The sequence below is a fragment of the Drosophila serrata genome, unplaced genomic scaffold (assembly GCF_035046125.1).
Source record: "Drosophila serrata isolate PLE 108 unplaced genomic scaffold, ASM3504612v1 contig_272, whole genome shotgun sequence".
In the NCBI taxonomy this organism is placed as follows: domain Eukaryota; kingdom Metazoa; phylum Arthropoda; class Insecta; order Diptera; family Drosophilidae; genus Drosophila; species Drosophila serrata.
Genome location: NW_028257170.1, coordinates 3,340,748 through 3,365,176, shown reverse-complemented (window position 1 = coordinate 3,365,176; position 24,429 = coordinate 3,340,748). Strand labels below are relative to the sequence as shown.

The 24,429-nt window shown below is 40.6% G+C and overlaps 7 protein-coding genes across 23 annotated transcripts; 3 read left to right on the top strand and 4 right to left on the bottom strand.

Moving 5' to 3' along the window:
- Positions 1-78: 78 nt before the first annotated feature.
- On the bottom strand, positions 79-2,088 carry Las (lipoyl synthase, mitochondrial). Its single transcript, XM_020953274.2, has 5 exons — positions 1,662-2,088; positions 1,255-1,587; positions 1,006-1,162; positions 888-945; positions 79-785 (listed from the first exon to the last, which is right to left on the bottom strand). Exons 1-5 carry the CDS (start codon positions 1,710-1,712, stop codon positions 254-256), a joined length of 1,131 nt encoding a protein of 376 aa, XP_020808933.2. The 5' UTR covers positions 1,713-2,088; the 3' UTR covers positions 79-253.
- Positions 1,691-4,582, top strand: Psn (presenilin). Of its 8 annotated transcripts, XM_086834239.1 has the most exons (10): positions 1,691-1,813; positions 1,963-2,086; positions 2,183-2,398; positions 2,459-2,691; positions 2,752-2,961; positions 3,018-3,238; positions 3,301-3,399; positions 3,457-3,690; positions 3,976-4,140; positions 4,195-4,582. In XM_086834239.1, the coding sequence occupies exons 2-10, from the start codon at positions 2,018-2,020 to the stop codon at positions 4,461-4,463; spliced, it is 1,716 nt and encodes a 571-aa protein (XP_086690365.1). In that variant the 5' UTR covers positions 1,691-1,813; positions 1,963-2,017; the 3' UTR covers positions 4,464-4,582. The 8 variants fall into 8 exon arrangements, with proteins under 8 accessions (XP_086690365.1, XP_086690362.1, XP_086690364.1 ...); XM_086834236.1 differs by having other exon boundaries at positions 1,963-2,398; positions 3,457-3,732; XM_086834238.1 differs by lacking the exon at positions 1,691-1,813 and having other exon boundaries at positions 1,882-2,086.
- mRpL15 (mitochondrial ribosomal protein L15) lies at positions 4,521-5,963 on the bottom strand. The gene is made up of 2 exons (XM_020953275.2): positions 5,405-5,963; positions 4,521-5,333 (listed from the first exon to the last, which is right to left on the bottom strand). Exons 1-2 carry the CDS (start codon positions 5,507-5,509, stop codon positions 4,575-4,577), a joined length of 864 nt encoding a protein of 287 aa, XP_020808934.2. The 5' UTR covers positions 5,510-5,963; the 3' UTR covers positions 4,521-4,574.
- On the top strand, positions 5,632-7,656 carry CtIP (CTBP-interacting protein). Of its 3 annotated transcripts, none has more exons than XM_020953270.2 (4): positions 5,632-5,834; positions 5,899-6,481; positions 6,535-7,177; positions 7,242-7,656. In XM_020953270.2, exons 1-4 carry the CDS (start codon positions 5,747-5,749, stop codon positions 7,434-7,436), a joined length of 1,509 nt encoding a protein of 502 aa, XP_020808929.2. In that variant the 5' UTR covers positions 5,632-5,746; the 3' UTR covers positions 7,437-7,656. The 3 variants fall into 3 exon arrangements, 1 of the variants encoding a protein (XP_020808929.2); XR_015271988.1 differs by having other exon boundaries at positions 5,636-5,834; positions 6,540-7,177; XR_015271987.1 differs by having other exon boundaries at positions 5,636-5,834; positions 6,528-7,177.
- Positions 7,466-12,161, bottom strand: Hpd (4-hydroxyphenylpyruvate dioxygenase). Of its 2 annotated transcripts, none has more exons than XM_086834242.1 (4): positions 11,743-12,161; positions 8,762-8,788; positions 7,658-8,695; positions 7,466-7,597 (listed from the first exon to the last, which is right to left on the bottom strand). In XM_086834242.1, the coding sequence occupies exons 3-4, from the start codon at positions 8,465-8,467 to the stop codon at positions 7,523-7,525; spliced, it is 885 nt and encodes a 294-aa protein (XP_086690368.1). In that variant the 5' UTR covers positions 8,468-8,695; positions 8,762-8,788; positions 11,743-12,161; the 3' UTR covers positions 7,466-7,522. The 2 variants fall into 2 exon arrangements, with proteins under 2 accessions (XP_086690368.1, XP_020808932.2); XM_020953273.2 differs by lacking the exon at positions 11,743-12,161 and adding an exon at positions 9,190-9,382.
- LOC110184634 (uncharacterized) lies at positions 11,853-22,581 on the top strand. 5 transcript variants are annotated; one of them, XM_086834244.1, is made up of 6 exons: positions 11,853-11,934; positions 17,351-17,853; positions 18,007-18,080; positions 18,243-18,285; positions 21,538-21,663; positions 22,294-22,581. In XM_086834244.1, the coding sequence occupies exons 2-6, from the start codon at positions 17,448-17,450 to the stop codon at positions 22,404-22,406; spliced, it is 762 nt and encodes a 253-aa protein (XP_086690370.1). In that variant the 5' UTR covers positions 11,853-11,934; positions 17,351-17,447; the 3' UTR covers positions 22,407-22,581. The 5 variants fall into 5 exon arrangements, with proteins under 5 accessions (XP_086690370.1, XP_086690371.1, XP_020808891.2 ...); XM_086834245.1 differs by lacking the exon at positions 11,853-11,934 and adding an exon at positions 15,881-15,985; XM_020953232.2 differs by lacking the exon at positions 11,853-11,934 and adding an exon at positions 16,333-16,496.
- On the bottom strand, positions 14,186-24,245 carry LOC110184633 (uncharacterized). 3 transcript variants are annotated; one of them, XR_015271990.1, is made up of 4 exons: positions 24,047-24,245; positions 23,285-23,988; positions 22,641-23,227; positions 14,186-14,858 (listed from the first exon to the last, which is right to left on the bottom strand). XR_015271990.1 is itself a non-coding variant. In XM_020953229.2 (3 exons), the coding sequence occupies exons 2-3, from the start codon at positions 23,974-23,976 to the stop codon at positions 22,780-22,782; spliced, it is 1,140 nt and encodes a 379-aa protein (XP_020808888.2). In that variant the 5' UTR covers positions 23,977-23,988; positions 24,047-24,245; the 3' UTR covers positions 22,302-22,779. The 3 variants fall into 3 exon arrangements, 1 of the variants encoding a protein (XP_020808888.2); XR_015271989.1 differs by lacking the exon at positions 14,186-14,858 and adding an exon at positions 20,501-21,715; XM_020953229.2 differs by lacking the exon at positions 14,186-14,858 and having other exon boundaries at positions 22,302-23,227.
- Positions 24,246-24,429: the final 184 nt, after the last annotated feature.

Below are 24,429 nucleotides of genomic sequence, written 5' to 3'. Positions count from 1 at the left end.
AAAAATTCTATACGAAGTTGATAACAATTACAATTTTAAACCTGCCTTTTCAATCGCATAAATCGCTTTCATAAAAACTATCAATAACAATTCTAATTTATTATACATTTATAACCAAATTAGTTTGTAATTTTGTATATATACATACATTGCACAATAAAAGGCAGTTTTGCGAATAAAAACAGAACTAAACTTATCCATTTGTGTATCAGGCACCTACAATTTATCGAATCTTAAAAAATCAACAATTTTCTTAATCCTTCTGCGATGCACTTTCGCTCTGGTTCTTCTTCCGGTTCTCCAATATACTCGTGATAAAGAACTCCCCGGCTTTATAAGAGCTCCGAACCAGAGGTCCACTGGCTGTGTAGAGGAATCCCAGCTCGTTCCCGCGCTCCTCCCAGTGCTTGAATTTCTCGGGCGTAACGTACTCGATGACTTTAAGATGTCTATTCGTAGGCTGCATGTACTGACCCAGGGTGACACAGTCGACACCGGCATTCCTCAAGTCCTTCAATGTGGTCTCAATCTCCTCGTCGGTTTCTCCGAGCCCCAGCATGATGGAGCTCTTTGTAATGAGATTGGGATTAAAACGCTTCGCTTCGGTGAGGACCTGAAGAGTCTGCCGATAATGGGCGCGTCTATCTCGCACATAAGGAGTAAGTTTCTCAACCGTCTCAATGTTGTGCGCGTAAACATCAAGGCCGCAATTGGCAATCGTCTCCACGCACTCGAGATTCCCACGAAAATCTGGCACCAAGCACTCGACAAAGATGTTGGAGTTCCTGAAAGATATTACGGATTTTGAAAAAGTTAATATTGAGTCCCATTTGTATAACTAGCGAGTCCATAGTATGGATACTTAATAACCAGTCTATTGTTCTTACCGCGCCTTGATTTCCTTTACAGTTTCTGCAATGTGCTTTGAGCCACCATCAGACAAATCTGCAAAGAAATAAACTTCTATATAGAACCTAGTAATTACAAAGTTACACGAGTACTGACCATCGCGATCCACGGAGGTCAGAACAATGTAGTCCAATCCCCAGGATGCAATAGCCGTGGCGGTATTCACAGGCTCATTTACGTCCAGTGGCGGAGGTTTTCTGGCTGTTTTCACCGAACAAAAGCGACAGCCTCGCGTGCATGTGTCACCCATTAGCTGGAAATAATCATAGGAATGTTAAGTCTCTGGATTTTCACTGAATACTTTCGCTTATCAACGTAGGTCAAGGTCAAGGGGAGGCTTCTCACCATAATCGTGGCTGTTTGAGTGCCATGTTCGCCGCCGCCCCAGCACTCGCCAATGTTTGGACACCGCGCCTCCTCACACACGGTGGAGAGCTTAAGCTCACGCATCTGTTCCTTGATCCGGGCGTAGTTCTTGCCCACTGGAATCGTGGTCTTCAGCCAGGGAGGCAGCCGCAGGCGCTGCTCCTCGCCCTTTTCGCGTCGCAACTTTCCCGCATAGTCATCCCATTCGCTTTTTGAGTAGTCCGGATTCTGAACGAAGTCCTGGAAATTGGGACCCTTGGCCAGGCGTTCGCGGATCTCCTCCAGCTTTTCCGCATTTGTTGACGCCGCACGCTGGGAATTCAATCAATAAATATTTTGGATCGACTTAACACGTGGATGTAAGTAATTCAAATAATATTACTTACGGTGACAATCACTATGGGAGTTTCAACGTGTGATTTTAAGGCTCGCAACATAGTTCAATTTTAAATTGTTTTCTTAAATTATGTTGTTTTGTCGGGTCTTATGAAATGATTTGTGTGACCAGCATTTACTTTGGTATTTTTTACTACGATAGGTATTTTGATTTATCGAAATTAAATTCTTTTAAACCAAAAGTCATTTTAAAGTTATTATATCTTATTCCAAAGACTACGAAAAGAGAAAATAAATTATATCATTCTGTCTGTTTAATTAAATTATATTTTTAAAATCACTTTTGCATAGAAAATTATCAAAAATCGATGGCTAAGCCGGACCAGTGTTGGTCCATCACTAGTCTATGAGTCGCGTTCTTGTCAAAACAAAAGAAAGTTTTCGCAAATTGATATTTTCTTTGGTTCCTCAAATCGTGAGTACCTATGCCGCCCGCATTTCCCTGGAAAATCAACAACTAAACGATATCGAACGCCTGAAAGCCCCCAAACACACAAATACGGCTTCGCAGGGGTCAGCGTCCAGCGCTACGGAGGCGAACGAACGCACACCACTCATGGCTGCTCATGTCCAGTCTACCAGCTCCTCCGGGCCATCGGGTGTGGGAGTGGGTGCTGATGACGGCAGCCTGAACGGCGAATCAGAGCGTTTGGAGCGTCCTCCAAAGCGGCAGCAACATCAGCAACGGAGCAATTACGGATCCAATGACCAGGATACACCAGATGCTGTGGGTTCAACTTCGATTCTGCGTGAGAATTATGATTGATTTTATTTGTTTTCTGCACAGGCTATTCTTGCAGTCCCCAATGTGGTGATACGAGACTCTGGCGGACCACATTCTTCAAGACTGAGCGGGGGTGGCGGTGGTGGTCCGCCCACAAATGAAACGGAGGAGGAACAGGGCTTGAAATACGGCGCTCAGCATGTTATTAAATTGTTTGTACCCGTCTCCCTCTGCATGTTGGTTGTGGTGGCCACTATCAACTCCATCAGCTTCTATTCCAGCACGGATGTCTATCTGTGAGTTAAATCCGCCTCCGCATAAGTGCACCCACTAACTGGCTGACTCTTCTTCTTCAGCTTGTATACTCCTTTCCATGAGCTTTCGCCAGAACCGAGCGTTAAATTCTGGAATGCCCTGGCGAACTCCCTGATTCTGATGAGTGTGGTGGTAGTCATGACCATTCTGTTGATTGTTTTGTATAAAAAACGTTGCTATCGCATCATTCATGGGTGGCTTATACTCTCCTCTTTTATGCTATTGTTCATATTTACGTACTTATACCTGGAGTAAGTAGGGATATCATTTTTGTTGAATTTTTATATTATATTTTCGTTTGTTAAAGGGAGCTCCTGCGTGCCTATAACATACCCATGGACTATCCTACGGCCCTGCTGATCATGTGGAACTTTGGTGTGGTCGGAATGATGTCAATACACTGGCAGGGACCACTGAGGTTGCAGCAGGGATACCTTATATTTGTGGCAGCCCTCATGGCCTTGGTTTTCATCAAATATCTGCCTGAATGGACTGCCTGGGCTGTGCTGGCTGCCATTTCTATTTGGGGTAAGCTTTAGGTCAGACTAATTGAGATAAGCATATTTTAATGTGTCTTATGTATTCCACAGATCTCATAGCTGTGCTCTCGCCGAGAGGGCCTCTACGAATACTTGTGGAGACGGCACAGGAGCGGAATGAACAAATCTTCCCCGCTTTGATATATTCATGTATTTATAAATCACTTATCTAATTGCCTTGGTTATAACATGGTTTCTATTCCTCAGCTACCGTCATCTACACATACATGGGCACTCATTACACGCCGCAGCCATCACAGGCAACCGCCTCATCATCACCCTCATCCAGCAATTCTACCACCACGACACGGGCCACACAAAACTCGCTGGCATCGCCAGAGGCTGCGGCGGTTAGTAGTGGCGCACGTTCAGGTAACAACTCCCGACCCCATCCGCAGCAGAATCAGCGGGGTGATGGCGGCAACGCACTGGCAGCTGAAGGTATGCCACTTGTGACTTTTAAAAGCAATTTGCGCGGAAACGGTACATATGCATTATATATTTTTTATGATTTATCTTTATATCCTTTTAAATATGTGTATATATTGCTTATTTGGCGTATTGTCTGTTTTTTCACGTCTTGTTTAGCATTGTTTGGGCATATGGTATAAAGCGCTGCTATGTAGTAGAACATCATTCGAGATAATGCTGCGAAATGAACTCAATTTCAAAGCCCTCCAAATCAAGGATTATCTTTAATTTCTCACTTTAACTGATTTTTTGCAGCTGAGGCAGCGGGATTCACCCAAGAATGGTCAGCGAATCTTAGCGAACGAGTGGCTCGTCGTCAGATCGAAGTTCAGAGTACACAGAGCGGCAATGCTCAACGTTCCAATGAGTATCGGACTGTGACGGCGCCAGATCCGAGTCAACAGGAGGGGCAAGAAGAACGTTAGTAGATCGAACAATTTTACTTAAACTCTTACTCTACATAATTGTCTACAGGTGGCATCAAACTGGGCCTCGGTGACTTCATCTTCTATTCGGTATTAGTGGGCAAAGCCTCTAGCTATGGCGACTGGACCACTACAATCGCTTGCTTTGTGGCCATCCTTATTGGACTCTGCCTTACCCTACTGCTTTTGGCCATTTGGCGCAAGGCCCTGCCCGCTCTGCCCATCTCAATAACATTCGGATTGATATTCTGCTTCGCCACCAGTGCTGTGGTCAAGCCGTTCATGGAGAACCTGTCGGCCAAGCAGGTGTTTATATGAACACAAAAAAAAAGACAAGGACACAAGAAATGTCGCTCAGTATCATAGTCTAACAGCTTTTTGTAACCATTTCTTTATTTAACAAAATGCATAGTAACGGAACTCGACTACTTACTCCACTTTACGCTTTATGATTGTTTTGTCCACAATATTGATTAGCCAGCCGGGCTCCAGGCCATAGAATATTTGCCTTGGATCCTTCGTGGTCGTAAGCATCTCGTAGGTGGAATCATTTTCGATTTTAGGGAGCTCATAGCCGTATTTCTGGGCCAGCACTAGGCGCTCTTTGCTAATCTCCTCAGGATTGGCCAGATAGCCGCGATTCTTGGGATTCGTGTAGTAGTCCACGGCGTCTTGGGGTGGTAGCATTCGGCTAGGTATGGGCACACCCTTCTGGAACCATTTTTTCGGATTGGCCAGCATGTGCAGGCTGCGCGGATCATAGTAAGCTGTGCGAATCACACCGCCGTTCTTCTCCACAGCTGCTATGACCGCCTCGCTGGCGTGCTGCACTTCGATGTTGATCTTGGCCTTGAAGTTGTCCAAGCCGTCATCCGTGAGCTGGAAGCCGTACTCCATTTCCGCTGGCCTTAGCTTCAGCAGTCCTGAGTTGCACAGCGTACTGATATCTATGGGCTGGCTTGTGTCTATCCGATTGGTGTCGATTAGTACCTGCAGCTGGATCAGGGAGATTGGCGGGTACTGACGCTTCAGGTGGTGTCCCTTGTAGTAGGGCTCGTAGGGGAATCTCATGTAAAAGGGCTGATTTCCCGTTTCATAGCCAAGTCGCATGAAATTCTGCCGCTGCCCGGAGCCCTTGTTGCCTGCTCCGTGCTTGTCGCCACCGTGCTGGGCCCGGCCACGCTTGTCCTGAGAAATTTGCACATAAAATAAAATAAATTAACCAAATGCATGTTGTTATTCAACCGGCTGGCACGCACATTCTGTTTGGAGTTGGGATTTGGCCGAAGATTCCCGATCTGAACACGTGGCAAAGTGCGCAGCAGCTTCAGCGCCTTGTCCGAGGTCTCCCGCAGGTGTGCCATGCCCAAAAACTACTTAATTTATTTAATAATTTTAAGTTTTTCAGTTGAAAAATAAAATTATACACGAGTGAGAGTCGTAATCGACATCGATGTCACGATAATATTTTCCAACACTAGGCAAGAGTCAATCGAAATTGACACATCACTAGTGTGGACGCAGCAAGAACGTAAACATTCCATACAAATAAATTGAAAACATTAATTGTAGCTAATTGTAAAATATAAAATTAAAAGAAAATGACGTGTGGAACATGTCGAGGACACAAGGAGCGGAGTGTAAAATGCCTTTTTGCCGCACTGGATATAATCAAAGAGCACGCATTAAGTAAGTGTGCCTTAATTGACCCCTTCAACTAATTTATAAAATGTGACTTCAAAATTAACTACAGTGATGCAGCAAGCCTCCGAAGAGAGTGACAAGACGATTGCGAATTTAAAAGCCCACAACGAAAAGCTGCACAAGGCGCTCGAATTGCTTAAGGAACGGCAGGAGTCTACGGCCTTGATGCAGGAAGGAAAGCGAAGAAGATTGTCGCCTAAAAAACCGAAGGATGACATATCACCGTTGCCGCAAAGTCAGAACTCTCTGAACATGAACATAGCCCTCAACAGCATCGACCTCTCCGACGATGATCAGGAAATGGAGGAGGACGAAAGCATTACGGAGACAGAAACCATCTCCTTGCGAAGTCCGCGCAAGTTAAAGTTATTACTAAACAAAAAGCCTGATATTCGAAATTTGGAGAACGTCCAGCCAAACAGTCTGGCTACGGCGAACCAGAGTTGGATCAGTAAGACACCAAAGAACCCCGCAATCCTCACCAAATTGTCACTTACCCAAAAGGGCAGTGGTCTGAGTTTAAAACAAACTCGACTAAAGTTCGAAAGCAGCAAGACGAGCGAAAAGGATGTAATAGAGGATAGCCCCAATTCGAGTAGCAGGTCTCGCCCACCTCGATCCCTAATGCAGAGGTAATTAATCAAAATCACATAAATTCGTTTAATATTCAAAGCCAAGTTTGCAGAGCAGACACCGTGACCGCTTCAAGCGCCGGCGAGGTCCAGGTAGATGCCACCAGCAGCAGCGGCAGTCATCTTCAGATTCCCAAGCCCACCTTTGAGCTGGAAGATGATGCCGAGTTCATTATGAATAGTTCTGAACTCCCACTGATGCCGCCACCTGCAACGCCGCCATTTCTAAGGATGAACAACACCTCGGACAGCGTAGTTCTTCTTACACCCGCCACTCAAGACATCATCTTTGTGAACGACTCTCTGGAAGATCCCGAAAATGTCTCAAAATTGGGCACAATGGATGTGCTGGCGGAGATTATGAAGGATGACGATGATGCATGCTCCAATGCTTTGCGACAGTTCGAAAGGAACATGATTGACCAGCAAAAGCACAATAAAGAAAACCCGTCTGCAATCCCAATTACTCGGCCCATAAAAAAAGAGCCAATATCTCAGTTAGTAGAGGCGGACTTGGGTAACGAAACAACGAAGCTGCCCGAGGACATTGAGAAGTATATGAAGGACATCAAAGATGAAGATGAAAGCAAGGACTCCGTGGAAGAAGAGGAGTTTCCACGTCCAATTGTGGTTAAAAACGAGCCTGAGTTGACGCTCAAAGAGCGTTACAACATCAATTGTGCCGAATGCGAAAAGGTTGGTATGAGAATCAATAATAAGTAACTATATAACAACACTTAAACCCTAATAATTATTTTAGTTTATCAACTTTATGGGCTCGAACCTGACTGACGAGAAAATTAAAGACTATTTAAACAATTGCCGACATGTTGACGCCCGAAGTTCAACGCCTCCAGGCTTCTGGAACCCACATATGGTGTCTTTTGCCGAAGACGATCCTCGGAATGAGGTGTTGATCGACAACCGATTTAGGGACCAGCGCTTAAACAAATGACGTAGGAGCACAGATTATCACCTGTAGTGTTTCTGTTTGATTCATTGCACTTTGTATTTTATATTGCACACATTTATGGTTATAATTCACAAGTTGCCGCGCTTGGCCTGCTCGATTTCGATGGCCGTGAACAGGGACTTAAAGTTGCCGGCGCCAAAACCCTGAAAGGTAGTTACATTATTAGATAAATTATGTTAAATTAAAATTTAATGAGCTCTTACGTTATGATTGTGGCGCTGGATAACCTCCAGGAAGAGGGTCGGCCTGTCCTGGCAATTCTTTGTAAAGATCTGCAGCAAGTAACCGTTCTCATCAAAGTCAATCAAGATGTTCAGCTTCTTCAAGATTTCCATGTCCTCCTTGATCTTGGTGCGGCTCTGCGAGAGCTGCTGCTGCAGGATCTCGTAGTAGGACGAGGGAATGGTCAAGAACTCGGTACCCCGAGCCTTCAGGTTGCTCACCGCCTGTATGATGTCGTCAGTGTTAAGGGCAATATGCTGGACACCGCCACCTCCATAGTACTCGACATACTCTTGGATCTGGGACTTCTTTTTGCCATTGGCCGGCTCATTGATGGGCATCTTCACCGTCTCCTCGTAGTTAGCCATCACGATGGAGCGCAGGGCGGAGTACTCCGTGTGGATTTGGGAGTCATCCACGGACCAGAAACGATGGAACTGCAGAATTCTCTCGTACCAGGAGGCCACACTTTCCATTTGCAGGTCCGGCTGGTTGCCCACCACATGATCGATGAAATTCAGTTTGGTGGAGGGCAAGCCCTTTAGCAGAACATCCTCTGCTCCACGCTTGAATCCCGGCAGAAAGTCACCGGCATAACCATTGCGCTCCACAAAGGTGTGGGTGGTGTCACCGTACGTCTTGATGGTGGCGAATCTCACGAATCCGTGGTCGTCGCTCTCCTCCCAGATGTCGCGCACCACTTCGGCGCCGCGGGACACAGCCAGCGTAAAGATGGCATTCAGATCCTCCACTTCAAAGGCCACATCCTTGACCCCATCACCGTGGCGCATCAGGTGGAGTCCATGCTCCTTGTCATCCGGCGTGTACGCGGAGACGAACACAAAGACGATCTTGTTCTGGCGCACGGCATGCTTGGCGAAGCGCCTCTCTCCGGTCTCTAGTCCCTGGTAGCCAAGTGGTTCGAAGCCCAGACGAGTGGTGTAGTAGCTGGCCGCCTGCTTGGCGTTGCCAACGTAGAATGTCAAGTGATCAAAGCTTAGAAATTTGCCGGCTTCAGGCTGCGGGAAATACAAATCGTTAAGTACTTAAGGAGGAATTTACTCAAGGAATTCGCTGGCACTTACTTTGGTTCCTTTGTCAGTATAGCTTGTCTGAAAATATATAAAAGTACGTATAACTAATAGAATTAACATTTAATTTACTCCTTCACTTCCTTCCTTCCTTTATTTCCATATTTATAAACTTCTTTTATGGAAACTGATTAGATTTGATTACTAATTTAAACATTAGCAATGTGATTATTACTTTATATAATTAAAAAAATATATATCTTTCCAGTCTTTAAATTCTTTAAGCTTTTTTACAAGCCACAAGTCTGAGTCAAACCCTTAGAAAACTTAGTTTTTATAACAATACAATACAATGTCAATGTTTAATCTTTGATTTTAAATTTCTGATAAAGAATGTCCTTTTTTTAAATTTAAATTTACAGCCACTATCAACATTTATATAACACTTCGACACACGTCTAACAAATTATCTTTATCCATACCATTATCACTCAGACTCAATTTATGCAAATCCTCCTCTCACACGCGATATAGATTTCTACGTTCCGTTGGATCTTACACGATCTTCAAGTTGATTATGGTCTGAGCTGTGCCAATAGACGGCTTTATATAGGGCCCCAGAATCATGTCTAGATCAGGTGAAAATCCTGTACTAATTTAAATAAAAGCCAAACTAGTATTTTGTTTATTTCAAATGCTATATATACCGGAATATCTTAGGTGGCTGCTTGTTGTTATTCGCATATCTTAACTAAACCTGCAGAAATTTGTTTACTAGAACAGGTGGATTATTTAATTAATGCAATCCCGTCCGGCGAAATGAATTGCAACTTCGTAATCAGAGACGGGCCTCCTTCAATTAGTGTTTACTCCCTATCAAAGCGGCCTTTTAGAAGTTTTTGTAAACCCAAAATTTCACTTCCCTCCAAGTGTGTTACACATAAAGCGATACATATCAAGTCATTATGCAAAATGTTTAAAATTTCATGTTAGAATTCCGCTAAATATTCATGAGGAGAGGCGGCAGTCGAGTTTGCTGGGCCAGATCGGTTGCCAAGTCGTCGTCGCATTGAACTTGATTCAAGTTGCGAGCCCCCAAAACGCCTCTAATGTTATCACGATTGTTATTGTTATTGTTCCAGTACGAAATGTACATATAGCGCCATTGAAGTTAAAGTTGTTTTGCATTAGAATCGGGCCTTTAAAACTTGTAGAAAACCAAATTACGAAAACTGGTTAGAAATGTGACTTGTTGTTGTTATTCGACGCAAGGCACACGTTGGCCATAAATCATGAATTTAGATTATTATCTTTATTTTTATGGACTTTAATTTGTTGAGTTTAATAATATCACACAGCTGATTAAAAAGGTATTTTTAAAATATTTATTTGGGAGTTCTTTTTATTTTTGGAAGCATGTGATTGACAATTTATTTATGCATTCAAAAGGTAATCTAATTTTATTCTTGGCATAGTTATGAGATTTTTAAGCATTGATTTTTTTTTTAAATTGTCATAGAAAAATATCGCTATATATATATATATATATATATATTTAGAATGCGAATATTTAAAGCTTTATAAGATAGATTTCCGGACTCGGTCCTTTACTTTTATTGAGTATCTTTGTAAATCTCAATATATAACTTATTTTATAGAAATTCTTATCCATTTATTTCGTTATTAACTTGCTCAATGTTTTCTTTTGGGATAGGGCAGTTCTGTTAATCATTTTGACTGACGATCCGTGTCAGGTGTTTGGCAACCAAGCGACAAGGCCATAAATTAAACGTTTTCCCTAGCTCTTTGTCCGAACACATGGCGTATGAGCAATCTGGGGAGCTAAGCATTAATGATTTAGCCCTAGAACTAAGTCTCGCCCAGCTGCTGGCGACCAGCCTAGTCGTGACGATGAGCTGACACTCCGAAAGGGGTGGAGGATAGCGATATGGTCGATTGGCCATTGGCAAGAAGCCAAATCGATGCTTGACATTTATTATGATTGGCTTATTAGGAGCAGCAGAGCAACAGACGCGATAACCTGCCGCTGGGGGTTGGGAATACAGAAAACACTTGTCGCATAATTGTTCCAGATGTTACAGTTGCCATAAAACCATATGGTTCAGAATTTGTTGAACGATCAGAATCAGATATTTTACTAATGTTACTATTCTTATTTTGGGATATTATCCTTATAGCTTGGAATATCTTTTCCAAATGATAATTCGCCTTCGCTTGCACAATCGTTAATAATTTTCACCTTCATAAATATCCTTGATTTTCATTTGTTTGTTCGAACGACACCTGCAGCAACTTCGATGCCATTAGTCAGGGAATCCTAAGGACTCACCCCATCAGACCTATCCCAATGATGTTTGACAACCTCTCTTTTTTTGCCATTAGCTGAGCAAACTTTTGTCCTTGGCGAAGGGAACGGTATACTTCTGCGTTTGGGTTTGTTTTGGGTTTGATGTGGGTAGCCTGTTGCTCGATGGTGAGATTAGGTTTCCAAGGCACTCTCTACCGCCACCCTTGGTTTTGGTGAAGATAGAAGTCCTTCTCTTTGCAGGACTTCTTTCTCTCTTTTGTCGGCATTGCCAGCTGGAAAAAGTTTCTTGCTTGGGGGTTGCTTTCCTAAAAGGACGATTCTGCCGCCAGACAGAAGGATATGAGTCTCTATTGTTGTCGTCAGTAACTTCGTCGCCGTTGCACATGGAAAAATTGTATATTTGATTTTAATTTTTATAAATTTCCTTCTTAATTTAAATGAATGAATATAGAGTAAGCAATTTGTTGGACTTTATAAAAAATAGTAAATATTTTATAAAGGCCAAAGACAATACTTATTATTTTAAAATGTATATCAGTTTGTAGCTGTATTTTTAATTTATTCCGAAAATTATTTCAATTTTATATATCTTAAGAGTTCTCTCAAGAATTTTAAATCTAGTTTCCTTTTTATAACATTATCCTAACAAGTTTGTTTCAAATCCTTATCATTTCCAATACATAAATTCTTGTATGAACATAATTACCTGTTATCTTAATTTTTCTCTCAGTGCAGAGTTATTGTCCTTGTTGTTGCGGTTGTTGTTGTTGCCATAGCCGCAAGCTGTCGCCGGTCTACGTCACGCTTTCCATCCTTCAGTCGCGTTTACTGCGCTTCGAAAACAACAAGCAGACCAAAGATACTCGCTGATATAAAATTAAAACCCCCAAAATCACAAGTGTGTAAATATTCTCAAATTATCCGCCTTAATTGTTATAATTTTATAAAAACAAAAACAAACGAATGTACTTGAACTGTCGCTGGTGCTTCGAGCACAAAACCAAAAAAGCGTTCGTCTGTATTTAAGTTTTTTAGTTGCTGAATGTGAAAATTTATGTTACACTTTTTTTCTTCTAAATATTGACAAATTGGTGCGTCTCGTTGAGCGATTAAAATCTTTATGTTGGAAAAAAAAGTGAAAAAACAACAACGTCAAATAGTTGGCCCCCAAAAAAGCGGACAATTTTCGAGACCAAAAATCCCCCGAAGCAAGGCAAAAAGTTTTAAGTGTTACAACATAAATTACTACAAACTACGCGCTCTGAAAGCATTCTCTAGTTAGTGCGATTTAAAAATAGTTCGTATATGTTATTTTTGCGATTCTGTTGATTGATTACTCAGTGTGAAAATGATCATAAATTGGTTAAAGCCCAAAGAACACTTGGGGACCTACAAAAATAATCATTTCCCTGGGCAGTGGGCAGTGCTGCCAAAAGTGTAAGAGTTCTATAAGCGTACACAGTTTTACAGGCTCTGTCGAAACGAGTTTTTGTTTGAAAATGGGGGAATATCTCCCTTTTCGCTGACTTTCTCCCTTACAATCTTTTCGCGGGGTGTTTTTTCATTCCTTCATCAGGGGTTAAAAAACTATATAGACCGCAGGCGCAGCCATTTCTTGGGGAAGGTGAGATTTTATTAGCATACATAGGTGATAAGCAGATGTTTGCTATCGAGATCTCAATATTTTGAGGTAGGGCCGATTTTATAAAGGATCAGAAATTACTGGCGTAATGAAATACTTAATAAAGGTATATGAAAATGTAAAATAAAATGATTGAAGTCTTAAATTGAGTCTGTTTTTGAGCAAATAACTTCCCAAAGTTAAGTTTTAAACAGATTTTAATGACATTGAGTAGCACTGGGGACAATAAATATTTTAAATATCAGTAATATTATAGAGAGAACTAGTTAAAAATATGATATCTTGACCAATTTAATCCTCCCAACTCAAAGAAAGTTATTTTAAGGATAATAAATATATCGTTTAAGAAATAGTATTTTTGGAAATCCCTATTTCGTGGACACTTTTGATAAAGATCTTAAAATAAAACAGTTCTCTCACCAACCACTCTTCACAACATTAAGTAAACCCAGCTAAATCCAAATATTTGCATGCAAATTTGCGAATTTAGTTCGGTTTGCGTGCCAGAACCCAATCGAAACGCTTCGACAGAGTCATTTTTCCACTTACCTGTCAAATAGACGCGCCCTTTGTGACCGTGGCTGGCTTGTACTTCAAGAGGGAGAGGGGGGAAGTCCCCCATTAAAGTCATAAAAAGCATTACCTGGGGAGAGATGGCGTTCTCAGCATGATTCACTTTCACCTTGACATGCTTTCCCCTGCCTCAATATCCTTTCCAGCGAGGTGGATGCGGATGATGGTGGTATTAAGTTCTTAAAGTCAACTGCCGCCGACATATAAATGATATTTTTATGCAGTCGAGTTATTTACCCGCCGACTTAGGCCCTTAAGTGTTGTGGTAGATGAAACCACATCAAGCGAAAAGCGTAGGAAAATACAATAACCGCCCACAGACCTATAGTCCAGCCAGCGGCAGCGTTTAATAGTCTTGGGTAATTCTAGAAAGTAAAGTCCATAAAATGATGCTTTCAAAATAAGCAATCGGACGGGTTGGCCCGTCCAGATTTAATTTTTTTGGGCAGCGGAAAAGGGGGCGACGGCCAGAGCAGGTTGCAGTTTTACAAATAAACAAAAGATCCGGAGGAGGAACTTCCTAGCCTATGTGAGTTTCCATTTTTATTTTTAAAACACCAAAATTATGAAGACCCGTGGAGATCACATATATGTGTGTATGTAGATCTCTTACATAGGTATACAGATGCAGATATATCTATTTTAAAGGGATCGTTCCGGGGCATTTAGGTGGGCATAAATTATAAAAATATTTCAATGTATGTCAGATATTGTGTGTTCGGTATGCCAAGGTATGTTTGGTGTTTATTTCTCTATACTCGGGTAGGGGAAATGGTTCTGCTTCATTCTTAACAAATTACTGGGGCTTATTAAGTGCCATATTATTAATGGAGCATCACTTTGATGGAATATTTGATTAAATGCCTGCTGATGGCCCATTGGGAAGTGTGAATTGAGCTCGACAAATTTGTTTGTCAGGTGAATGAAAGGGGAAGGCAGGATGCTTGGTAGGTAGGTGTAGGTGTAAGAAAGCAACTTGACCAGTAAGTATGTATGATCAGTTACTAACTTTGAATACTATTATGAAACTATGCAGTTGATATTCTATATAGTTGTTCAAGTTTATAAATCGGAGCATGTCGAATCGTTGGATTGTATAAGTTATATGTATACATATATATAGCAGACATCGGAACAAACGGACGATTTTAAAACTATGATCAGTAATAATTTTGACCAGTAATTAACTATGATTAGTAATAAATTATGACCAGTAAGTAACTATGATTAGTAAGTATCTTTGATCAGCAAGTATCTATGATCAGTAAGTATCTATGACCAGTAGGTATGTAAAGGGGACCATGGAAATAGGGAAATAAATTGAAATATAAAGTCTATACCTAGGTCTGATACCACCAATAGCTTCTTCATACTTAATATAAATGTCATGGTTAAGACTTACCGCAGCAGAGGACACGTGGCTCTTTCGTCATTGCTTATTTCCTTCCAGTGACTTCATCCAAGTGAGCTTCTTGCTGGTCATCCAGATGTATTGCATTGGCCACGTCACTTTTTTTGGATTGAAGGGTAATCACAATCACTATCACTGCAGATGTTAACACTAGGTACCCCTAGGACAGACTGAGGCGCGCGCGACCTCAGCGCCTCTATTTATAGTCCCCGAGGCAAGAGAAGAGAAGAGAAAGTAATGTGAGAGCTCGGGAGAGATGGAGTTGCCTCTAGAGATATACACAGAGCGATAGACAAAGAGAGAGAGGGGGAGAGGCAGAGAGAAACAGCGAGCTGATATTTAATTCAACTATGAGCCGTAAGTAACTCTGACTAGTAAGTAACAATGATCAGTAATTATCTATGACCAGTAAGTATTTATGTATGATCAGTTACTAACTTTGAACACTAGTAAACAATGACTTGCAACTTTTGTAACACAACACATTTCTAAGAATTGGCCGGCAGAAGTCACTTCGTTCCGGGGATGTTAGAACTAGTTGGGAATCATATGCACAGGTGTGCGGGATTTGTTTTGGAAGAAATTTAAGCTATTTTAAAGAAACGATGGAGTTATTCTTCTATATAATTTTACTAGTATATAAATCGGAGCATGGCGAATCGGTGGACTATATATATAGATTTATATATCTGCCATAGGAATAATCGGAACATTTTGAAGAAAAAATTAAACCTTTTCCAGTTTTCAACAAATTTTCATTAAATTTGATTAATAGCCATAATATATTGTAAACAATGTAAACAATGTGTAAAATTTTATCAAAATTGGGCTACTATATCTTAGAGATCCCATATTAACGATCGTTAAAAATTGGGGAAAATGCAAAACGACGATTAAATGAAATCATATTACTTGATTGTTTTTTTACATAAATATATGTATATAATTTTTATTATATTTCTAGTGATCAAATATCAATCTTCGGAGTGCCGAAGTTAGCTTTATTTTTTGTTAAAATATTTATTGTTAGTAACTGTTCATACTATGGAAAATCTTGAGTTTACTTCAATTATTTATCTTCTCATACTGTTAATTTTAAAATTATCTTGCATTTGGTTTTTGAGAGATAAGAAATTAAACCATAAAGAACATGTTTTGTTTCGTTATCAAAATCTACCTATAAATGCAACCCACTATCTGCAAAGATACTTCATTCAACTTAACCGATCCGACCGCACATTTAGCTTTACGTATCTCACGGATACGTCCAATCTGCCAACGAACAGTGTGCCATACCATATTGGTTTGGCCTCAAACTATCAAGTTAGTATCAAATATAGGGCTATTTTTTAATGTCTAAAAAAGGAAATTTAAATTAAAGCTTCAGTTTTTTTTATAGAAGGCATATTAGAAAACCCGAATTTCTAATCAATAAAACTAATAGAAAGAATTTACATTTAACGTTTTATAACTTCTAATTCGATAAAGATATTTAAATTATCGGTGGATATAAGAATCAGATAATTAACTTATAAACAAATATGTTTAAATAAAGTATTCTTTATTTGCAATCCCAACAAATTTAAATTCTTAGTCAGAACGACAATTTTGTAAATATAAGGTAAGACCTAAAAAATTAAAAAAATTCAGCAATAAGCTGCCTTAAAAAAATGTACAAAAATTTAAATCATATAGAAACCACTGTTTACTATTCGCTACTGAAGCGGAGGAGAAGCCGCCGCCACTGACGACTTGCTCAGAAGTCAGAACGAATTTGCATAGGCTGGGAATCGGACGTGCGGCCCGTCGATCTTGATGCGAAACCATCGCAGCGGTACGACAAATATTAGGAGTATTTATTTCGCTCGCTCCTGGGCCTCGGTCCGCTCCTCACGTGCGTGTGTGATATTTGTAACTTTAATTTATGAGATGCGGAATGCGTTGAGTGAGTCTTCGCCGCTGACTAGCTGCTTCATAAATTATTCCCAAGAATACCAAGCATTTTTTGAGTGAAAAAGAAAAAATATCAACGAAATTTTAAAGCCATTTATCAGTAACAAACGAGATGAAAGAACCATATTTTATGCAACAAATTGTGTGAATATGTGGAAATATGTGTATTTCCAGTTCGGAATATGTGAAAAAAAGCCAATAACTCAATAAGTAAAAGGGTTAATAAGTAGTTTAAAATTAAAGAATTACAAAATTTACAACGCGAATGAAGTGAAACTTTTTAAAATATAAATACAAATTAACCTGATAACAATTGGTTTCAAAATAAGAAACTAAATCACTTAGTCGAAATATTTATACTTTTCTCTAAAAGTATATTTAATCAAATATACTGAAAAATCATTCAAATTTATACAAGTGGATTATATTTTATAACGTGAACTATATTTTACGAAAATATAAACTAGAATCAAGTTGATGCAGTCGAAAGGAAAAATATAAAAATTGTTTAACAATATTAGAGAAATGCCATCAAACCAATCATCTGTAAAGTGAATTGAACGCAGAAAATCTGTTCGTGTGGAAAGCTGGCTATAATGTTTTAGAATCTGAACCATATACAGTGTCCGCTGGGCATCTATACTCCGATCACGACCGCATTTTACTGACTATATAGTATGCCGATCATCACTGAATCTCAATCTCAATCTCCGCATCCGTGCGACTGACTTACAGATCGTATCCGATTGCTGCGACCGCAACGACGCACTAGTTAAAAGCCGAAATAAAACGCCAATAAAATCCAGCTAATTAATGTGATAATTGTGCAAAAATGATCGAAATCAGACGACTGAGCACGATGTGGAGCGACTTGGAATGCATCCCGCTTGCCATAGAGGATTATCGCCAGTGCCCGAGATTACAGCAAACGCCGGCGAGATCTCCAACCAACGATAAGCTCGTCTCCTCCTCCTGCTCGTCCTCCGTCTCCGGGGTCAGCCTGCGCTATCAGTCGACGGTCAGCAGCAGCATTCCTCAGCCGTTCCTCCTAGCCTGCACACTAGCGATCCTCTGCCTGGGATCCGTTTTGGCTGCCCCACAAACCTCCTGCATTATGTGCAATAAGGAGGACCTGCGTCCACGCGTCCCGCCATACAGCGACAGCTACACAGAGTGGACCTTCGACCACCAGGTGTCCCAGCAGTCGGCCATGGAGTCGCTGCAAAAGTTCAATGAGTGTAAGTCTTAAAAATCGGTCTCCCGAAGTTAGTCTCCTTTCTTGATATTAAAATTTTATACAATTCCTTCTAAATTTTGTGTACAAAATATAAAAACTTATATTTTCTAGGGGAAATAATTATTTATTAATTGAAGATTCTTTGTCTTAACAGCACATGCCCAAAACAATGCCTGCAATTCAATCAAATGCCCACCAAATGTAATGAAATATTGCCTAGGAACTCAGGTAAATATATAAGATAAGATATAGGCGCTGTTGGCAGAAAACATCCTTAATACACTCCTGCTTAATTAATAAATAGTTGATCTTAAATTTAAGGCTATTTGCCGCCAATTGTGCCTAATATTTTACACAAAAACTCTCAATTTGGCAAAAATTTGTTTACAGTTCATAAACGACCATTGTTGGTGCGAAATGCAGCATCGAGAAGGTAAGTGAACACTGAACAAAATTTAAGGAAATAGATTAAATAATAAGTTTTTTAAGCAATTAAGGAAACGAAAAAATATGACAAAATACAAAGGCTTGAAATTTAAGTCGATACATATTTAAAGACAATAACATGGACAGACAACATATAATTATTAAAGAATATGTTTGCTTAACAATTTTAAAATATATTATATATGCTCATATATATGCTCATAAATAATAGCAATTTAATAAGTCAGGAAACTTTCCCCAAAGCGAATGTCTTATTCAAAATTTGGCCAGAACTTTTCGGAGTGCACTGTTTTCAATAAAGTTAATATTTATGACTTGCCACAAGAGTCTCAACAAATGGCGCCAAACAATAACAAACAAGAGACTACGACAACGACTTTGCAACTTCTCCGCATTCGCAGTGGCAGTCTCCCACAGCAGACAACGTGTCGTGCCACTAACCCACTTGGAGCCCAGTGGCACTCAGAGTCAACTCTCTAAAGAGCCTCATTAGCCCTTAACAAGCCCCACTCACGCAGATTACCGGGCAGGCAGTGAGTAAATGTACCTCTCGTACTTACTACAGCGATGACGCAACCCTTTTTTGGTGGACAGAACTTGGCCACAGAGCTATCCCATGGTCGGAAGGTGGGTATGGGTTCGGACTGCTCTCCTCGTCGCCGCCACTTGGCACGTGATGCGGCGCGGAAGTTGTTAAGTCTGGTCCACTGATTGAACCGCACTCTAATGCTCCGACACGCTCCATTGCCCCCGACTTGCAACAATAACAGTGTAGACTCTCTAAGGGAAAAATGTGTGGTTTTTGGGTTTAATATTTGAAATTTAGAGAGGTTTTTTTAATTTTCCTTAAGATTCCATTGCATAAAATGTGTTTATTATATATTTTAAAGGGGTTTATTTACCCGAAAGATGTATCACAGTTTTGAAAAAGAAAGAAGAAAGATTCTTGTCATTAAAATTATCATTTAAGATGAACTTTGAGAAATTTGAATAACTATTTCAATCCAACCAAATACTCCTTAGTCAGAACCGACTGTACTCGGATTACTTCGACATTCCAAATGTCCAAGCGTCAGTTTATAATTCTTCCAATCTAAGTAGTTGTTTTTTTCTTTGTTATTTTATAGCCAGAATGCAGGCTGTTTGGGGAAAATTTTGTGGGCTCGGCGCTTAGATTGTCTACAGTTGAATGATTTTCTTCAAGGCGCCCAGTTTTCGCTTTCCATGCCCCCATAGTTTTCCATTTTCAATGCAATTGCAATGCACCCACCAATGAATTGTTCTTTGCAGCTCATTAAATTCAATTTTGTTAATTTCACTTTTTTGTTGTTCTCGTTCTTGGCTTATTATGTATTTTCCGTTGGTTATAAGCCCCAATGAAGATTTCTCGGGCAAATATTAAATACAGTTCTTGGAATCGAGGCATATAAAAGGGTTAAGAATGTGTAATTGGGGATGTTAAGTGCTTATTGACCCAAGATAAGGAAACCCTTGGCGGTTTTCCTGTTTATCTTTCCCTTGACCTTATCTTGTGTTACATGGGCTGTTCCATATGTTTTCGAAGCACTTAAAAGCTTTCCGAAACAAATACTGTGACTGTTCCTTAACTCATGAAAAACAAGAAAGGAAGCTAACTTCGAGAAACTGAATATAAGAAATTGGAACAGTATTTTGATTGAATATATTTAGAAGGGTCGGAAACGACTCCTTCACTTGCAAGCAAGCTTCTGAATTAAATTATAAAACCCTGTAAGGGTATAATGATGTATTCTATTTTAGTGTTTTCTGAACATTTTTTGCGGCTTACTGTCGTATTCCTTGGTATGCAGCAGGCAATACCCACTACCGGTCACAAATCCAATCGATAAGGAACGTGCCCGGAATAACAATTGGAAAACACCTGCCATCATGGGTGGCATAACCACATAAGTACTATATATCGGGAGAGCTTCCCGATGACCATTGTTAGGTGCCGCTTATAGCGTCCAATTCAAATATTTCCATAATTTTACGCCATTAAATTTGACAGCTATTTCTCTGTTCTTTTAGTTCGCTCGTAAGCAATTATTTTTTAATACAATTATGGAAATGTTGACAGACGAAATGTGTGAATCATAAAAAAAGCTATGAACATAAAAATATTATATTAGTTTTCCTTGGTAACTTAATTTTTGTTGCCTCGTGTAATCAATCACACTGGATTTACATTATTCTCTGTTTCAACAATCTGTCGATTTATTTATTTCCAACCCAATCTCGTCCTCGGCTGTCAGCCGCCGTCGGTAAAGATTAATAACAATTGCGAGAGCAATCGGTAAAATTGACCTAACATATTACACGCCGGGACCCGCGTCTGTTTGCATTAACTTATAATTATTTAATTGTATAAATATCTGTGACACGCAGCGAACAAGCGAAAAGCTACTACAATATGTGTGGGCTTCTATAATTCCTAAAATTTAGACATGGAACTTCATAAAATTTAACACGTTGAGTTTTCTATAAACAAATGGGCATCGAGGCGTTCATAAACAGGCCAACCAAAAAAAATAACCCAGGCATATGTTACGATCTCCGATCGAAAAACAATGCCGTTCATATTTAGTCACTCGTCTCAGTTTATATTTTGGTCAGAAATTACTCTTGATTTTTCGTTTTCGTGCGCACAGCAAGCAGCTCCAATAAACATATTCTATTTTATTGATTTCCGTTTCTACTCAAAGCACAAAAGTTCCATAAATTGTGTATTTAAATTAAGTGGTTGCTATTATAAAAAGTTAAGCACTTAATTCCAAATTGGAGCAATGGGGCAGAATATTGGAAATTTTTGTAAATATTTAAACATTTTTGGAAACCAATATGTGTACATTATTTATAGGTTTTCGAGAATGACACATGCAGCTGTGTTTTCATAAAAAAATTATAAGATTACTTTGATTTAAATATAATTCCCTAAGGTCGCATTTACCAATTAGTTCTAGTGGTATATGAAAATCGATTTATAACATATATTTTATTACTGCCTTGCTAATTTTACTAATTTGTTTATTGTTCCGTCAGCGTTAGAGACTTATAAATCAATCAAATCATCAACGCGAGAATGTTCTGGTTTTCACTTTCGCTAGACTAGATTACCCTTTAAATATCATAAATTCAAGGTTTTTGTCAAATAATTAAGAAAGTTAATAGTAAATCAAAACCCAATATTAATCATAGTCAATATTTAATCCCTTTCCAGAGGGCCTGCCATATGTGCCTCATACATGCTTTTTGGACGAAAAGGTGCACACACCATCCGTGGGCTCCTGTTTCGTATTCGCCGAGGTCAAGGAGTGCTGTTGCGCTGGCACCTGGGTCAAGAAGTGTAAGTATTCGATAGATACGATGGGGGCTGCACGTAGCAGTAGCCATCACATCTGGAAGCACAATAGCAATGATAAATACTCATGCCACTACGTATACACATGAGAAGGGATTAACAAAGAGTTGCTAATTTAATAATGTAAATATACATTTTTCGATGATTCTGTTTCCACACGGCGCCTTCGATAAACATACAAATACCAGAAATAACAGCAACAATGGCCGAGAGATCAGATCATGTCAATATTCTCATCACTGGCCAGAAAATCGTACCATGTTAATTATATTTAGTTTATAATGCTAATTGAAATCGCTCACACCGTTCAACTTGAGAGATCGAGAGACTTTTAAATCATAAAATATATGTAGGAAAAAGCCTTTTGAAAATGGCAAGCTATAAATTTCAAAAAGGGCAATTAGCCTTGGTTGTTGTATATTATCGCACTGAGTAGTTTATTCCAAGAAGCTTCTAACAATAAACATAACGCCTTGGCTAAATCGAAAGCTAGCTCATAAATAAATATGAGCAGAGCTGAAAAAACAAATTCTGAATTTCACTCATGAAAATTTCCAGGTGGCAAAAAACACAATTTAAACTTTTATCTACATTTTTGCTCTTTCTATTTTCCAGGGCGACACATTTCTGGGAGCTCTTGGAGCCAGCACATACCAAAATTATTAATACCTCTGCTCTCTGTATTCAGTTTACTGCGATGGACAAGCAGTAAGTGGATATTCTGTTAAAGTTAACTGAACGACGGGCAGCCGTGGTGTAAAGTTGTACAACATATAGTCATAGCGAAGTAGGATCGTCGTATAAGTGTACTTAGTTCAAACGAAAAATGTCCAAAATGGTAATCAAACCTACTTGCTAAGCATATATATTTAAGCGTTAATAAATACAAGTTTATAAAGCTAACTGACTGTTCGTTAGCATGAGTTTCGCTTAGATTACTAAATAATGAAGCTGTAACTTACGTGCTCACGTGCATTCTTAAAAGGACAACATATCGAGGAACAAAATTAAAAGATAGTTGTAGCGCTCTAAATTCGCCTTAGTTGCTATTTTCGGTCCACTAAACCTCGAGTTCAGCAAGTCTATAGTCTCCTCAGTATTTTATAGGCTCGTACGGTTGTTAAGCGTACGCTGCAAGGCATTCACACAGGACAGCACGTCCTCGTAGTCCTTAGACCACTCACGTAAATTCCGCTCCAGACTCTCCAGTCGCGTTTGGCCAAGTCGCATGCCGCCGTGCTTGATGGCCGCGTAACAGGAGCAGGCGAGCAACTTGAAGCACTGCCGCCGCACCGCATTGTGCGCATGACTCTCCCAGTTGGGGGTGCTGGCCACATACTGCCAGGCCATGCTGACATAGTCCACCAGGGCATCCCAGTGGCTGGAGTCGTGCAGTCGCTTGGCCTGCAATTGCAGCACACGTTTAAATTCGTTGAGATGCATTGACGCCTTTGAGTAGGCCGCAGCATCGGTTTTCTTGCACAGGCGAGAGGTGGGCAGGGACTTGAAGATGAGGCGCTTCACATGGTGCAGCTCCTGCTCCAGCGTGCTGCAGACAGGGGGTAAGAGGATGTATCTATGGATATAGGTGGATAGCAACACTCACCTTATATCTGGCGTGGGCAGCTGCCTTCTGATTTCCTCCTCATCGCTGGCAGTGTTTAGGCTGTTCGTTATCAAATCGATTAGTTGCTGCTGGGACAATCCCTGCAACAGGACAGGCAACGCTACATCGGTGTTTGTCTGCCCAACCGGTCGGTCGTCCATCTTCAACTTTTTCACTATCGGCGTTCCCGGCCACAGTTGCTTGGTGGTGGCCATTTTAATAGGCGAATATGTCTCCATGGGCATGGGCTCCGGTGGAGTACTGCCCATAGTCAGGCGCTTCCTGGGCGAGCTGCGCAAGATCATGCCGCTGGTCAGTTGCAGGTTCTTGGTGGGCGTACGCTGGAATGGACTGCGCATGGAAGACCCGCTGGAACTGCCGCCGCCTCCATTCACCTTATCTGGAGAGAATGTTGTGGTAAACCGACGCCGTCCGCGCTGCCGGATGACCAACTCGTCCGGCGAGGGCAGTGGCGAGAACACAAAGTCTTGGGCCTGCACCACATTTACATCGTTATCCACCCGCAGGCCTAGTCCTCCATTCGCGTTTGGTGTGTTTATTATTGTTGCCGCCGGTGTCGGCTCATCCGGAGTACGGCGGTTGGCGTTCGTCGGAGTGTTGGCCATACGCAGCGCCTCCAAACGGTCCGGGATTTCGGCCAACGCCATTCGCGTCTGCAGCGGTGTCGTCATTCCTGTCGATTGCTGTAAAACGCAACAAGAGATTCTATAAAAATGTTAGTGTCACCTGCACCGGACGTACCGCTTGGATGCTTCGCTAGATCTTCGCAGCAGAATCACCGATTTATTGCGTTGGCAGTGCGTATAACTTCCCGGCTCTTGGGATCGGTTGGAGTTACCTTTTGGCGTCCCTCCAGGCGAATGCAACTGTGATTTTTACTTGTTTTTGTTTAAATTGCGCCAATTCGCACAAGGTGGCAGCACGCTCTAGAGGTGGGAGCGAAAGTGGCGAAAGTATCGCAAGTAAATCGATATTACAACTAAATACACTTACAACAAGGTATATAGAATATGGTTTTAGCTCTGCACATAATACTACCTTAAAAGGTCAAATTCTATTTGGGTTTTATCTCTGACCTTCAGGAAGCTTTTGAGGTATTACGCATAATCGTGTAAAAAATATTT